Source organism: Labrus mixtus, chromosome 23, assembly GCF_963584025.1.
Source record: "Labrus mixtus chromosome 23, fLabMix1.1, whole genome shotgun sequence".
Lineage (NCBI taxonomy): Eukaryota > Metazoa > Chordata > Actinopteri > Labriformes > Labridae > Labrus > Labrus mixtus.
In genome coordinates this window covers 11,484,100-11,499,396 of record NC_083634.1, presented here as the reverse complement: position 1 = coordinate 11,499,396, position 15,297 = coordinate 11,484,100, and the positions used below count along the sequence as shown (strand labels likewise).

The 15,297-nt window shown below is 40.2% G+C and overlaps 1 protein-coding gene across 1 annotated transcript in view; it reads left to right on the top strand.

Annotated features, from left to right (window-relative positions):
- The window catches only part of LOC132958271 (phospholipid-transporting ATPase ABCA1-like), a 149,498-nt gene that overhangs the window by 52,061 nt on the left and 82,140 nt on the right, over nt 1–15,297 (top strand). The window contains exons 17-25 of the mRNA XM_061030999.1: nt 45–249; nt 558–671; nt 1,185–1,356; nt 3,085–3,216; nt 3,877–4,016; nt 4,798–4,935; nt 10,133–10,347; nt 11,826–11,904; nt 13,713–13,915. Coding sequence (XP_060886982.1) covers nt 45–249; nt 558–671; nt 1,185–1,356; nt 3,085–3,216; nt 3,877–4,016; nt 4,798–4,935; nt 10,133–10,347; nt 11,826–11,904; nt 13,713–13,915 — 1,398 coding nt within the window. The remainder of the gene's footprint in view (nt 1–44; nt 250–557; nt 672–1,184; nt 1,357–3,084; nt 3,217–3,876; nt 4,017–4,797; nt 4,936–10,132; nt 10,348–11,825; nt 11,905–13,712; nt 13,916–15,297) is intronic.

Sequence of the window (15,297 nt, the reverse complement as noted above, 5' to 3'; positions counted from 1 at the left end):
TAATTACTCCCTGAACTACTCACCTGCATGTCTTTTATTCCCAGAGTTTATTGTCATGCGTCGCCTTTGGCTATGGCTGCGAGAACTTCGCCAAGTACGAAGTGCAAGGCATCGGCATTCAGTGGAGCAACATTAACAAGAGTCCAGAAGAGGGGGATCACTACACCTTCATCGTGTCCATCCTCATGATGCTCTGTGATGCTGCTCTTTACTGGATACTCACCTGGTACATCGAGAATGTCTTTCCAGGTATATATTTTTTTTTTGTTGCACAACATACCGCTAGAAGAAAAAAAGGTAGGTAGGAAGGTAAACATGCTCAAATTTAGTGATCTAATTAGTCCTCTCTTGCATGAGATCCCCTCCTCTCAATTGAATTGAATGCCAATGCAGCACTCCTAACAGGATAGTCTTAATGCTTTTCTCATCGACTCTAATTAGATGAAGACAGGATTGGTGCCAAGCTGTCACGAGGAAACATACACTGTAAAGCAACATATTCCCTGCAGCCATGCTGTTATTAAAATGTGTGTAACGTTCACTGCTCTTGATCCCAGGCCAATATGGAATCCCTAAGCCGTGGTACTTCCCTTTCACTTCATCTTATTGGTGTGGGACGGCCTCGGTGACTCGCTCTGACCCCGACCTGCTGAAAGACTCGACACACAACGGTAAGCAGCCATAAAAAGCTCACTCGCGGTGTGCAGCAGCAGTGTTACGTACCCAGTTGTTGTGTGTTAACTTGTCTTGATTCTCGAGTTAATTGGAATGGGTCGCAAACAAACATTAGCGCCTTATTTGTCACGTCGGGTGATAATAGAGCTCTGTGCTATTGTGGAGGGAAAAAGAAAAGAGTTTCAAGCCAGGAGTATGCTACAAAAACTATTTCCAATTAAAAAGTGAGAGCAAGCAATTCTTAATTTTTGTCTTTTACTGCTCTGCTGTCTTATGGTTTTACGTTAAGGAGGCCAAATATGAATTTAGATAGAATAAATAAAAGGAGTAGTAAAAAGGAAGCGCAGTAATTTGCCTGTTTGTAAGCTGCATCATTTAAATACTGTTAAGTGTTATTCCAGTGTGTGAAAATGGTGCTTATGTCAACAAAGTTTTATTTTAGCATCAAGAATGTTATTAAGTGTAAATTTGTTTTACTCTTTTGTGAGTGTTTTCCTGCCTTTCTAAAGCCTATCTGGAGAAATCACAGCCAAATATGAAACCCGGAGTCTCAATCCGCAATCTTGTTAAAATCTACAAGACGGGAAAGAAACTGGCTGTGGACGGACTGAGCGTGGACTTCTATGAGAATCAGATCACATCTTTCCTCGGCCACAATGGAGCTGGAAAAACAACCACAATGTGAGCTGCAATCTCGTTTTCCTCTCATTCTTTTGGCACTCGGCTGTACATGTTATGTCATTGGCAGCAACTAATCTAAGTCCAAACTGCAGACTGTTCTGTTGCTCCATTAATTCAGTAGACACTGCTGTCAGAGTGACATCCTCTGAGAGGACATTTATCACACACAGTCAGCTGTTGTGTTGATATTGGGACTCATCTAATTGCAGTTTAGAAAAGAGTTGAAAGGTTGGAAGGGCTTTGGGATGGCAGAAATAACTGAAACCCAGTGGCCCAGAAAGAATGAGCGAGAGAGAGCAAGTGATGCAAGACTAAAGGCTGAAGGGAAGACATCCGCTCAGAGCGACTGTAAGCAAACAGAACAGAGCACAATAACAGGGAAGGACAGAGGAAGGACTCTGTCACACACTGGAGCTCTGTGGAGGCTTTTTGAAAGGACAGTGTCTCTCTGTCCGTGAAAAGCAGCGTTACATTTAAGATTTTGCACACTTAAAAACCACAACACAGTTTAGCTTTTCTTTGGATATAGACATTTAGTCAATTCCAACAAACTTTATACAAATTAAATAGTATACATTGGATGTTCAGTTTGATTTGTATTCATTTAAAAAAAAAAAAAAAAGTAGATTTTTAAGAATGGTATCGTCTTATGTTTGGTGTTTTGATACTTTTCTACCCAGACTAGTGAGTGAGTAAAAAGAGACTAACAGTTAAATATGGACAGTCATTGAAGGGGCATGTCCAGACTTTTTTTATTTATTAAGATTTATTTTTGGGCTTTTTGTGCCTTTAATGGAGAGATAGGACAGTGGATAAATCTACTTATACTAATTGTTATGTGGGGCCCTGTTCTCTCTGTCTGTTTCTCCTTCCCCTGCTGCACACCTGTTCTTTCTCTTTGAGTCTCCCTCCTCATTCACCTGCTGCACACCTCAGTGCAAACTGTGCTCAGGCAGGAGGACGGGTATTTAGAGGAGCCAGGTGGGAGAGACTCAGGCACTCACACTCTGGGCAGCGATGTGCTGACGAGCTTTTCTTCCCCATTTTTACAGTTTTTCCCCACACAAGTCAATAATATATTAATTGGGCTGGAGATCACAGGGAGTCCTTTTTTTCCAGTTATTTGGTTTCTTTGGGTTAGTCTTTTCTTCTTTGGAGGAGGTGCCGGGAGCGATGGCCGATTACGTGGTTGGCTCAGCACCTTCCCCTTTTCTCTTTTTGTTCGGGTCTCCAGCCCCTTTTCTTTCTTTGGTTTCTTATTTAACTTCGACTAGTTTGGGTAAGGGAGGGATATTTATATTGAATAAAGCCCTGAGTTGAACCCCAACAACTGTTTCCAGCCTTACATGTTTTCGGTCTCCATGTTTTCAGCCTTAAGTTAATATTTTTGGTTAAGGAGGCCGTTAAACTTGCCACCCCTCTAGACACACCCCTAAAGTTGTAATTCATGAAAACATCCTTCTCGTAATTTTGGTCTATTTCATTAAAACATGGTGATCAACTAGGACACAATATCTTTTGAGAAATGTGTTTAAATGGAGCAGGGAATAAATCTTTTCTAATTCACCATTATGTTCAAACAGCTTTTCCCAAGTTGCAGGTTCTGCTTTTGCCTTGGCAGATATATTCTTCTTCTTTACGTTTTTTAATTATGATCTGAAAAAAACAAAAAAGGAAACAGCCAGACTTCTTTTTAAAGCTGTGCCTGGTATTTTCTTTTCTCTGCAGGTCAATTCTAACTGGACTCTTCCCGCCCACATCTGGAACAGCTCTCATCAACGGCTATGACATCCACACTGACATGGACAGCATCCGGAAGTACCTGGGCATGTGCCCACAGCACAACGTCTTGTTCAATGAGTGAGCAAATTGAGCTTCTCTGTCTTTGCACTCAACTGGTCATTGGTCTAATCAGGTTTTGCCTGCGGGGTTGGGGGAAAAAAAGCAGAATTTTACAGTCTAATTTAATCATATGCCTAACAAGGTCTCAGTCTCGGCTTATGTTTTACATCAACACATCATTATCACTTTCCCTTTTGTGTAACAAAAAAAAAAGGATGAACTCTGTTCACTGTGTCCACTAAATGTTCTCCTAATAGCATCACTCCTAACCATTATTCTTTTTTTTTTTTAATTTCACCTTTTGAGTCCCCTCTATTTCTCTGTCTGCACAAACTGATTACCTGCAACTCCACTAAAGTCCTACATCATAATTACAGCTAAGCACTTGCAAATGACTTTCATTAATATTAATCCCAGACAGTCAAAGCATCTATATTAAGTAGGGTTCAAATATTCATGCAAACAGGGAGGCAGACTTTATGACAAGTTGTGTTCTCACCTGGAAGCTGAATTCAAGACTTTTCATTATGCCAGTGCTCAATAGAAGGAAGCTGGATCATCTCTAATAAAGCATAAATATGACTGAATATATATCTTACATATGTATAAGTGGAAGGTGACGCCCTCTTTGGACACTTTGCTCAGATGGGTGTTAAAATGTGTTTTTTATCTTCCTAGGCTGACAGTAGAGGAGCATATCTACTTCTACTCCAGGCTGAAGGGACGCAGCCGCGACGAAGTGAAAATCGAGATGGACCAGATGATTAAGGACGTTGGTTTACCACATAAGCGGCATGATCTTGTAAAAAACCTGTCAGGTGTGTCTTAAACAAGCGTACGATGACATGTTTAAGTTGTATCTGTTTCAGCATCTCTTTGAAATTATGCAGAAATGCAAATGTATTTTTTTTGTTGTTGTGTGTGTGTGTCTGTTTAATCACATCCCCTGGGAAGAAACATCATCTGTAGATTATCCTTTTTATTCAGGATAAAGCTGCCCTGTCAAGTTGTTTCTCTGCCTGCACATGTGCATGCGCCTGTCTCAGCGTACACATGCACCGTACCTGTGTGTCACAGGTTGTAATTCATTCTAAGGTGGGGGGGGGGGGCCGAGCAAGTCATTTTTTGATAAATTGGCCCCAGTCACGGATTGCTTGTGAGCAAAATCACTGAAATATGACTTTCAGGGTTGATCTATGCTGACATTTCCACTACATTAGCACTACATTGGATGCATTTTGAAGAGCCTGCTCTGAGAGCCGAGCCCCGAATAACCCGGAGTAGGGTGTATCTACTTCCCTGCGATCAATCATTGTACATCATGCAAAAGACAATAAAATCCAGAGCGGTACATCTCAACACATTTGTTTCGCGATCAGTTCCCAATATTGTGTCCACTTTGCGTCTGAAAACCTAATGCTGAGGGATGGGTGTGTGGGATTTTTCCACGATTACTGCCAGAATTTCTGCTACACAGGACAAAGATGAGTCTCCATTTGGTGTCAGATGCAATTTCTGGCATTTTCCGTCATACCAGCACATGTCCAAGACGCACTATATCACTTAGATCAATCTGATTTAGGTTGTTCTCTCTTGTAGGTGGCATGCAGAGGAAGCTGTCTGTGGCTATAGCGTTTGTGGGCGGCTCCAAAATCGTCATCTTGGATGAACCTACCGCAGGAGTGGACCCCTATGCCCGCAGGGGTATCTGGGAACTGCTGTTAAAGTACAAACAAGGTATGAGATCAGTGGTAAGAACCAAAGCTCAGCTAAAGACTTTGAAGTCGCATGTGTTTGCAGAATTGACTGGAATGCACAGAGCTCACGTTTGATCTTTTTTTCGAAAAAGGAGAAACTTTCCAAAACCGAGCCAAGCTCAAGGTGAACTTTTTACTGACAAGACTGTAATGTATCCAGCCAAAGTAGCCGAGGGAGAAACATTTTTTTTTTTTTGTCTTTCTCTCTGTGACACCCTGCCGTGGGTGGAGAGAATTAGAAATTTGTGCTGGAACAGATTGAAATGGAAGTTAAGACAAGTGAATCTTCGACGCCTTAATTGACATTGCTATTTAACGGAGTCTCTAATTGTCTGCCATATCAGTCAGCTCGTCGCTCTTGTGGCCTTATATACTCTGCGATTACTTGTGGCTGTAAGCAGGGCATCGACATTATAGTAACACATTCCCTCAACAGATGTCTAAATGTTTAATGTGCATTGAGTGACATTCCGCCCTCGCTGTGTCATTAGCTTCTCTCTCTCTCTAATCAAGCTCTTTCGCTCCATTTGGGAGGCGGAGATAACTGTGTTATAATGAGAACACCCACATTCTGGCTGCTTGAGTGACTCATGTTTTTTTGCCTCTCCAGTCTTATTTGCACCAGTGTTACTAAGGTTTGTCATTAAGCGGGGAAAAAAGGCCACGGGCAGCCTTAATTGTATGAAAAAACACTAATGGCTGAAAGAGTGGTTCTTGGTGTCTAATTAAGTGTGCAGGTTTTTCACACAGACATGTTGACCAGATTGCCTGGAGTGGACCCTGTTTTGATTTAGTTTAGCCGGAGCTTATGTGGTCTTAAAATTGCTCTCAAGGTACAAAGGAGCGTGATGATAAAGTCCATGTGTTTATAGTTCTAGATGAAACCCTCAGTGTACATTTAATATGAGGAAGCAAAGTGCATCAAGTCATAAACAGGAAATGTTCTCTTTTGTCATGTGTCATTAGAAAATTGCCGTAGAAGGTGAAGATTTAAAGTGGAAATTAGCAAATTATTAATTTTTAATTATCATCCATTACTGGAAGTTGATTACTATGAAATTACCCCACTAATTATGTTATAAAATGGGCCTTGAGGACGGCAATCATATAATAGATTTTATACATTCAGCCTTGTGTGTTTTTGCTGCGACAGCATCATTTTATAGAACCTGATTTATCGATTGTAATGAGCAGTTTAACTGATTAACAAGCGTTTTTAGCCCGCAAAGGCTTGGTTTTTTCTGTTCTCTTATGTGTACACCACACGGACTTTACTGCCACATTACTATGACACTTTACATGGATCCTCATGATACACAAGTGTAACTTACTGAATGCTACATGGCTAATAAATTAGATTTATCCCCTGACTTGCTGACTTTATCATTTAAACAGCTCGTATCAGCAGCCCTGCAGTACATCAGCATCCCTCAAGTTAGTTGTTATGATTTAATTAGTGGTTATCCAGTGAAACAACACAAACCTGCACCTCTGAATTGCCAAAAACAGTAATAATATTGTGTTGTAGGACTGAACATCTTCAATCACACATTGAATGTTTACTCTTAATGTTCCATATATGCTAGAATAAGACATGTTGTAGTCACAGGTGCAGAGAAGATGTATGTGGCAATACATATTTTGAGGCACTCAATATCAATATAGTTGTTTTTCATTCCTATGCACTTTTCACACCTCTGAATTAAACACAAAACTACAGTTCACAAACTCTTACAAGTCTTCATGCCAGACTTACCTGGAAAATACATACACAGTATATTTAAACTGAAGTTTTTTTGCAACTGCACTTCTTGTAGACTCTGATTGCTGTTGCATGCATTTTTAGAGTTTCTGAGGCAGTCGTGAAAAATTGAACCCCCATGCATAATACATTCTTTCCAGGACTACAAATTAATGTAGGGTTGAAGCCAATGTTGCAGTACAAATGGCATAAAAATGCACCAGCCTTTGTTTCTTTTATGTGATCTTCTGGAAGTTCTTTTTCATAACATGGAGGGCCAACCATCATGACGATTTTCTGGGTTAAAATGCAAATGCTCTAAAATCAAACCTCTTCAATAAAACATGTTCAATGTGTGGAGGAGACAGCAGGAGCAAACAGTAGATGTTCAATTGTAGCATTTGGAACTGAATGCAAAATTGAACACAATAATCACACAGGAAACATATTATTTCAGCCTGTTGTAACCTTTAGAAGATACCTTTCCATTCCTTAATAACCATTTTCTGAGTTGAGTCAAGTTCTCATCCTTGGCTTTGGCCTGACATGAGAGTTTTATAATAATTAATAATTTCTTTCCTATTGGTCTTAACACTTTTTAGTATTGAATGTCTTGTAGTGTCTGATTTGGTCTTAGTGCTTTTTTGTTGTTTTGATGTTTCGATGTTGTGATGTGCTGACTTTGGTCAACTTGAGTCTTTAAATATCATTTTTAATACATTCAGATTGGACATAATTTGGACATTTTTCCTACCCCGTATTTGCTTTTCAGAACTAAAGCACAAAATAGTGTAAGTAGTAAAATACATTAAAAGAATGAAAAGCATGTTAACAATCTTTCCTCTACTTTATAACTACTCAAAGAGTTTCTTACATTAAACAGAATTAAGTTGAGAAGCCACTGACATTTAATTAGTCTTCCTTTGTATTGCTTGTGTTGCTTTACATCAAAACAAAAGTCTCAAATGTTTCTTAAACCCCAATGGACAGGCTGTACCGCGGTAATTCAGAATATATTAAAATCTAATGGATGGCATATTTTCCCAGTATGGTGCCTCCAGGTGCTGTAGTTTCTCGAAAAGGCAAAAAAAACCCACAGGTAATTGTTGCCTCCAAATTACCCAAAATGTGTGAATGTGAGCCTGAATAGCTGTCAGCTGGGATCAATTCCAGCCCAGCCTACATACTTCAAAGCACAAGTAGGTATCACTAATGATGAATTTACTGCCACAAACTCCAGTTAATACTGCTCAGTCCAATAATTTATCTCATAGCCGTTATACATAATATCTGGGCGGCTTAACTCAACCACTGCGAAATCCATTCCTATCAATTTGATTTAGAGGGAAGGAAGTGAAATAACAAAAAAACAGATTTCCAGCCGTGCCTTGCTGTGCATATTGCGAGTACTACCAATTTACCTGAACACACCCAACTCCATTTGATATATCACTTTGTGCTGTAATGCACCACAACACACAATAAATCAGAATACCTTTGTGGGCCATCTGCAGTCCAAACACATTTATTTTCCTCCCAACTCACAGATGATGCAGTGCGATTTGATTTTTTTTTTCTTCTTGTAAACCACAACGAATAACCTGAAGAAAATCATCTCTGAGTTTGAGCATCTCATATGAAGGAGTTGGCTCAGTCAAACTAAACCTCAAGCAATCTCCTCAGCCCACCCCCTTCATAAGCAGAGCTTTTATTACTCCATATGTTAAATTGACCGAGCTGTGGGCATTCATTCAACTCGAGCGTTTTGTTGGAGTTTGTATATAGAGGGATCCAGACTTGCTTGGCATAGCATAAGGCAGCAATACTTAACTAAGAAGGGATGGATTTAGCAGCTCAGCTGGTGGCAGGCTATGAAAAAGAGGGGGTTGACGGGAGCGGGAAGAGGGGGGGACTGAGCAGAAATAGTTGGCCAGGCGAAATGGCTGCATTGGTCTGCGGTTAATGACCTCTGAGTGCGTCCTTGTCCTGGGGATGAAGTGACCTGCGAGGATACAAATTGAACTAACTCAGCCGCCAAGCTCAGCAGAGCACCTGACCTTTGTGCAATAAAAACCAGCAGATTCAGAACAGAAAGGGTCAAAACTGCAGCCAGCCAGCTACTTACTGAGAGGATATCCACTCGCCGTGTTTGGGGATTAATATGCTTGATATAGCACACCTGTCATCTCTGTTGAGGAACTAGATGTCTCGGAATGATGGCCATGGCTAATAATGCACAGCCTTTCTATTGGCACTGTCTCTAAAATGTGTAAACCAAATCTTACAGGTGTCACTAGAGGATATGTCAGGGCATCACTTAAGCTGGATTACTTCTACATAAGACCTGTAAAAATGTCTGAACCAAATATCATAGCAACCCATTAAAAAGTCGTTTTACTGTAATCTGGGCTAAAGGGCTGAACCAACCAGCTGATCGGCAAACTGCACTTCCATCCATAAATCTTTGACAGCATTCCAGGTTGTTGTTTTTTTGTCTCTTTTTGTCTTCCTTACTTTAAAATTCTCTTGAGAAACCAGACTAATTGGAGAGTAAGTCATTTCATAGCAGGTTACGTCTTTGTCGTTTGAATGTATTAGGTATGAGGTCAAACATTTTCTGCTTTTAGACATAACAGGATGAAAAGTTACCCGGTACTTGTGTGATACTGCCTTCATGCTGACTGCAGAGACATGACCATGCTGTGACTTCATTACACGTCTAGTCCTTTTCCTCTGATTTCTGGGGTATGTGATAATTAGTATGTGTTATCTGATGCAGCATGATGCGAGAGGATTGGAACACCTGCGAATGACCTTGCAAAGCATGCTGTAGTTGTTTTTGTAATTGCGCTGGGTTTGATGCTCCTAGAATCAAAAAATAAATCACAGCACGAAAAAAAAAAAAAAAAAAAAAAAAAAAAAAAAAAGAAGAGAGCTGAAAAGAAATGTGCTCTCATAGAAGAACTGAAAAGTAGGCTTAGGGTGGCCTTTATCGTGATTTAAAATGTGTCCCAGATTCACGCCCACACTCTCCTCCGGAGTTTGCTTTGTTACCATGCGGAGGAGCTTGGGTAAAGAAACGCAGCAGAATCGGCAATAAGGAGATAAGAGCAGAGACAGATTGTGATATTGGCTTGATTTGAACACGTTTGATCTGTGGCTTCTTTTCTTGTCAAGCTTCTATTTCCGGACCTTGTTTGTGTAAGACCGCTGTCAACACAAACAAGGTCCAAAGAGAAGAACGCTCCAGAAGTGCTACTTAGATTTCCAGTCAGTGCTTTTACAATTTTTTTTTTAAATTTGCAGTCCAGTGTTTTTTTATTGTTTGCTTCAGACACACTGTCTGACTCCCACTGCAATGGGACAAAAGGTACTCTATCTTATTGTGGTCTTTCAGGTGTCATCCACTGATTCTCTCTTTCTGTTTCCTCTTCAGGCAGGACCATCATTTTGTCGACACACCACATGGACGAGGCGGACATCTTGGGTGATCGCATTGCTATCATTTCCCACGGCAAGATGCGTTGCTGCGGCTCCTCGCTCTTCCTTAAGAAATGTTTCGGCAGCGGTTACTACCTCACTCTGGTCCGAGACGGGACCGGGATGATGACGGCTCAGCGTGATGGAATCATACAGAGTCAGGCCAAAGAGGTGCGAACAATGGCATATGTAGTTTGTGGCAACTGCTCAGCCCTTTCACCTCAGGTTTAACAAGAAATCTTCTAGAAGCAGCGGCCGGGAGGGAGTGGAGGGGTCTCAAGTGGCAAGACACGACAATGATCATTTTTGCCTTTATATCAGTGCTACCTGTAGTTTGATGGAATTACAAAATCATCCAAAAAACAGAGAAGAACTTGAATGTGTCAACTCCCTCTCGCTCGCTTGTGGTGAATTTTGTCACCCCAACTTCATACGGAAAATTGAACAGGGAGCTGTCAGAGAAAAAAACCAGCTCATAGATTTTTATTGAGAAAAAAAAATAGCTCTGTAATTAAAAAGTTTTTTAAAAATCTATCAAAGTAAGCTATCAAAACAATATTGTTTTTGTTTCTTTAAGGTTATTTGATCAGTGCTTATGGATATTACGATGCCAAAATTGGCTGTGTGATGTCATAATCTTGAACAATAATTTCAAAAATCAGAGAAAGTTTAATTACAGGGCGCTGGAAACGCAAACCAGAAGCTGCTCCAATTAAATTGAATTTAATGGAAAAAAAATCACATGACCTGGAACAATACACAATATAAGCTCTGCAAAACATTCATGTTAAAGGTCCACTGGAATCTTGAACACCCTGACATTGAAAGGGGAACATTCTCTTTGTCTGCTTGTATCAAGAAATTAAATTCAGCTGCGAGCCCCTTTGACAAAACATTCACCTCCCTGCAGTCTATTGTTGAGCAGGCCCTCTTCTGACTCTCCTAAACGCTCCCTTTCTCTCTTGCCACCCTCCCCCTATAATGATCTGTGTTTAGTCTCTCCCAGCATGAGAATTGGCAAATGCCTACGTGCTGGATGATACTAATTGTCACCAGGGAGAGGGGTGATTCTCGCATTTGCTCGCCAACGGTTCCTCGCACACTTAGTTTTAATCAATAGGAGCAAATGAACAAGATGCACTGATACCAGCAGGGCCGGAGCAATTATCATTAGTCTGCGAGCTCTTTGAGGTGAGCAGAGTCATTTGTTGGAAATAAATATATAAACATCCAAACACCTTTGTGGGCTCGGCAGAACGGGTACCTCTCCAAGATGACGACTTTGTAATTCAGTGGAAGATTTTGCAATTACACAGGCAATATAACTCTGAAACAGAGCTAGACAAAGTTTGATCATCCTCATCTCATTCAAAGTGATTAAACTTTGCTTCATAAATGAGAATGCAGCGAGGGTTTATTCAGCCCTTCGTGAAATTAGAATATAATCTTCATTTGTGTGCTTACTTTTAGACTGAAGAGATTGTGGCTTCATGTTACATTATAAGGTCGACCCCATTACCTGATGACTCATGCATTCAATTTAATAAAAAATGTGTGGACGGCATCCATTATTCCATTAATGGTAGACGGGAGTTGTTCTAAGTGATGAGGCATATTAAAAGCCTTTCTAATCCCATTCTGATTAACAGGAGAAAGTCTTTACTTCAAGGGGAAGCAGCCCGGATGACGGGATCGGCAGCCAGAGTTGGGACAACTCCGATCCCTCAGGTAAAACTTTCTCTCTTCCTACCAGTCCTATCTGAGGATGAACACCTTACGCAGTCTTTTTCAACCTCTGCTGAATGCAAAAAAAAGTTTAAGATTGTTCAAAAATCTACAAATCTAAAAAGTACAATTTGTAAGTCACCATTGATAAAGTACGCTACCTCGATGTAGCTCCATGAGAGCCTTTCTCATTATAACACAAGAATCTGGGACCAGCTCCAAAACAGGAAAACAACTTCCATTACACTTTTCAAAAAAGCATAATCCATGCATGGAGGTGTCCATGAGCTCATAAGTGTTTTGCACAAATTCCTACTTCAGGGAGCCTTGAGATACTTTTACAAGCATCCAACCTTTGGTAAAGTGAGCCTGAACGTAAAAGTGAAATGATTGGCACGAGTGGGATCTCATCGTGATGTGATCTGCCAAAAACCTGCTCAACAAACGTCAGCAGAAAGACGAGTACGGTTACTAGCGGATAAAAAAAATAACCAATACTGACCAATCAAAAAAAGTATCTTATCATATCTGGAACCTTTATACCGGGTGTTAGATGTCAAACCCAACTCACTGTGTGATCAATGCATATGCAATGTTTATTCCACATATTCGTCAACTCTCTAATACACACTTGCCTTAAAACTTATTGATTAAAACTCAAACAGGATATCAACTGCCTACTTGAACAAAAGCAGAAACACCAGAAAGTGCCAAACCGACACATACTGCAGCTTAAATTTGATCTAGTTTTGATCATTCTATAGACATCATCGATCCTATAGACAGAAGACCTGATCTGAGGAAAACTCACGAGGCTACAGATCGTTCTGCTTTCCTTCAAGATGAATACACACATCAGTGTTAAATACAAGACACCATAATATCGTAAAAAAATAATCACGTTTCTGCTGGTGACAGCACATTCTTCTTTATTACCACACGCACGCACACACTTTCACAAATAATTCAGTGTGAGGTGTGAAGCCGATCCCTTCGCTTCTTCATAAAGCAGCAGGCCGCTGGTTGTTAAGCTGCAGTAATTATGTATGAGAGGTTCTGGATCAATAATGGATGCGGTGTGTTCTGCAACACTGTCCTGATTGATTCTCACAAAGACTTGGGAATGGATGAGGCTGGAGAGTTATGTCCACTGATCAGTTTCAGTGTGCTTAAAGGTCACACTTTATTAGGATATGTTGTGATCTCAGTTCTCCTAACAGCTGGTTTTAATGGTCAACGTCACTAGAATATAGTCAAGTTTCATCAACGTCAGGTTTGGATTAGGGATGTCACAATAGACTTCCATTTGATGTGTATGTAGAAAAAACCACGATTGTCCATTCCCTTTGAAAAACAAACCAAATCCAACACCTTGCATGTTTCTTTAGCACTTCCTTTAAGCATTGAATCTGTGACAGCATCAGAAAACAACATTTTTCTGCTTGTATATCTCTCTGGACCCCTGCTGCTCCCTCTCTCTTGAGCTGATTGTAGATTTATTTTTGAAAAGCTCCTCTGCTTTTCAAACCTGATGTACAATTAACAGAGGTTGTATTATTGTGAAGCACGCTGTATTGAAAAATAAGTATTGGTTATTATGGCATCGCTTGTAGAGAAACCTTGAAACAGTTGCTGTCATGTATAAACTACATTCATTCCAGTTATCAGCGTTGGTTGCTGTAGAATTTGCTGTCAGCTTCCATCATGAAGAACCACTTCACTGAAATGTTGGACTTAAAGGAACAATAGTGTGATGTTTTAAAGGTCAGACATTTTTGTGTTTGTTTTGTAAGTAATTTTTTGCCCGGCAGGCTTGACAGCTGTAGGTCAACTCGTGCGGCGCCTTGTCCCCGAGGCCGTCTTTTTGGAGAGCATCGGTCAGGAGATCACCTACATCCTGCCTTATGGTGGAGCCAGAGACGGGACCTTTGCTCTGCTCTTCCAAGAGCTCGACCTAGCCATGGCTGACCTCGGCCTGACCAGCTACGGCATCTCTGACACCACACTGGAGGAGGTACGCTAAGCGTGGGATTGACAAGCTAGCCAGAGATACAAGCATGCACTTCTTTCAAGAGATGGCCTACATACACACAGGATCATCAAAGTACACAGACACACATCCATACCCTTGTTTTTCTCCTCTTTCTTTTCCTTTCTGTTTTGATTCTACTGTTTTCTTTATTTTCTTCTCTTCCTTTGACTACTTTCTTCCTTTTTCTGATTCTCAAAGGCACCAAGTAAACATTCAAAACTTGGTTTGCAGTTTTCTAATCCTTCTCACAACTCATGAAAACTCATTTGGCAGATCGTTCGGCAGATTTGGAAAACAGCAACACTTTTACAAGAGCACTATTTCATCCAATTACTTTATAAAAGTACGAGGATTAGCTTTTCCTTCTAATATTCAGCCTCAGTGACAAATGTAGGAAATTTTCCTTTTTATTTGTGATGTTAAACTAATTCTCTGACGTTGAGCACAACTCATACTGAAACATAAAGCGGCTTTATCCAAATCAACAAAAAAGAAAAAAAAAAAAAAGTTTTCTTAGTGATGAATTTGAGATGAAAAGCAAATCAGTAAAACCACGAGTGGTCATGTTGTAAATCAGAGCAGCTTGTAGCAACAACAATACAATTTAAAAAGAATCTCTACCGGATGTTCGACTCTTGTATTTCAAACTCTTTCATCATCTTTATGTCAAAGAGTCTGTCGTTGTTGTTGTTTGTTGTCGTGGATGAAATAAGTTCTTTATGGAGATTTCTTCTTCTGTTTATAAATATGTCTCCTGATTTCAGTTTTTTCTTAAACCGTACTGAAAAACAGTAAAAGCTTGAATTGACGTTCATGTGTGGAGAAAAATCTCTTCTTAAGCTGAAGGAAAAAAATAGTAAAGGAGATAAAAAAAAATAACTTCATATGTAGAGGTTCAACTTTGCATGTATGCAGGTCTTTCCACAGACACAGGGGATAGTCAACCTGTGGGGTTGGCTGGTAGCTCAGCGGTTCGACAACAGGACAGAGTTCATTTAAACATAGTGAGGCACAGGTAATAAGGGGGGGATGGGGGGGGGGGGGGTCTGAGGAAAATGTTGAACAACCAACACTTAATTCCTGCATTCTGGTGAATATTAATGCAATACTTTGTGATTATGTATTTAAATAGGTAAAAGGAAAACACAAAATTATTAAATTATTATTAAATTGCTGACAACACAAATCAATACATCCTGCATGAAGCTCACGCTGTTGCATGATTTCATCTGTTGTTTTTTTCACCTGGTCATTTTTTTAAAACTCAGTAGTTTCATGTAAAACATAAAAGTCACGAGAGAGTTCTGGATGAAATGAAGACTCTCTCGGAGTTTAAAACTTCAGTCACAAACGTAACATAACAG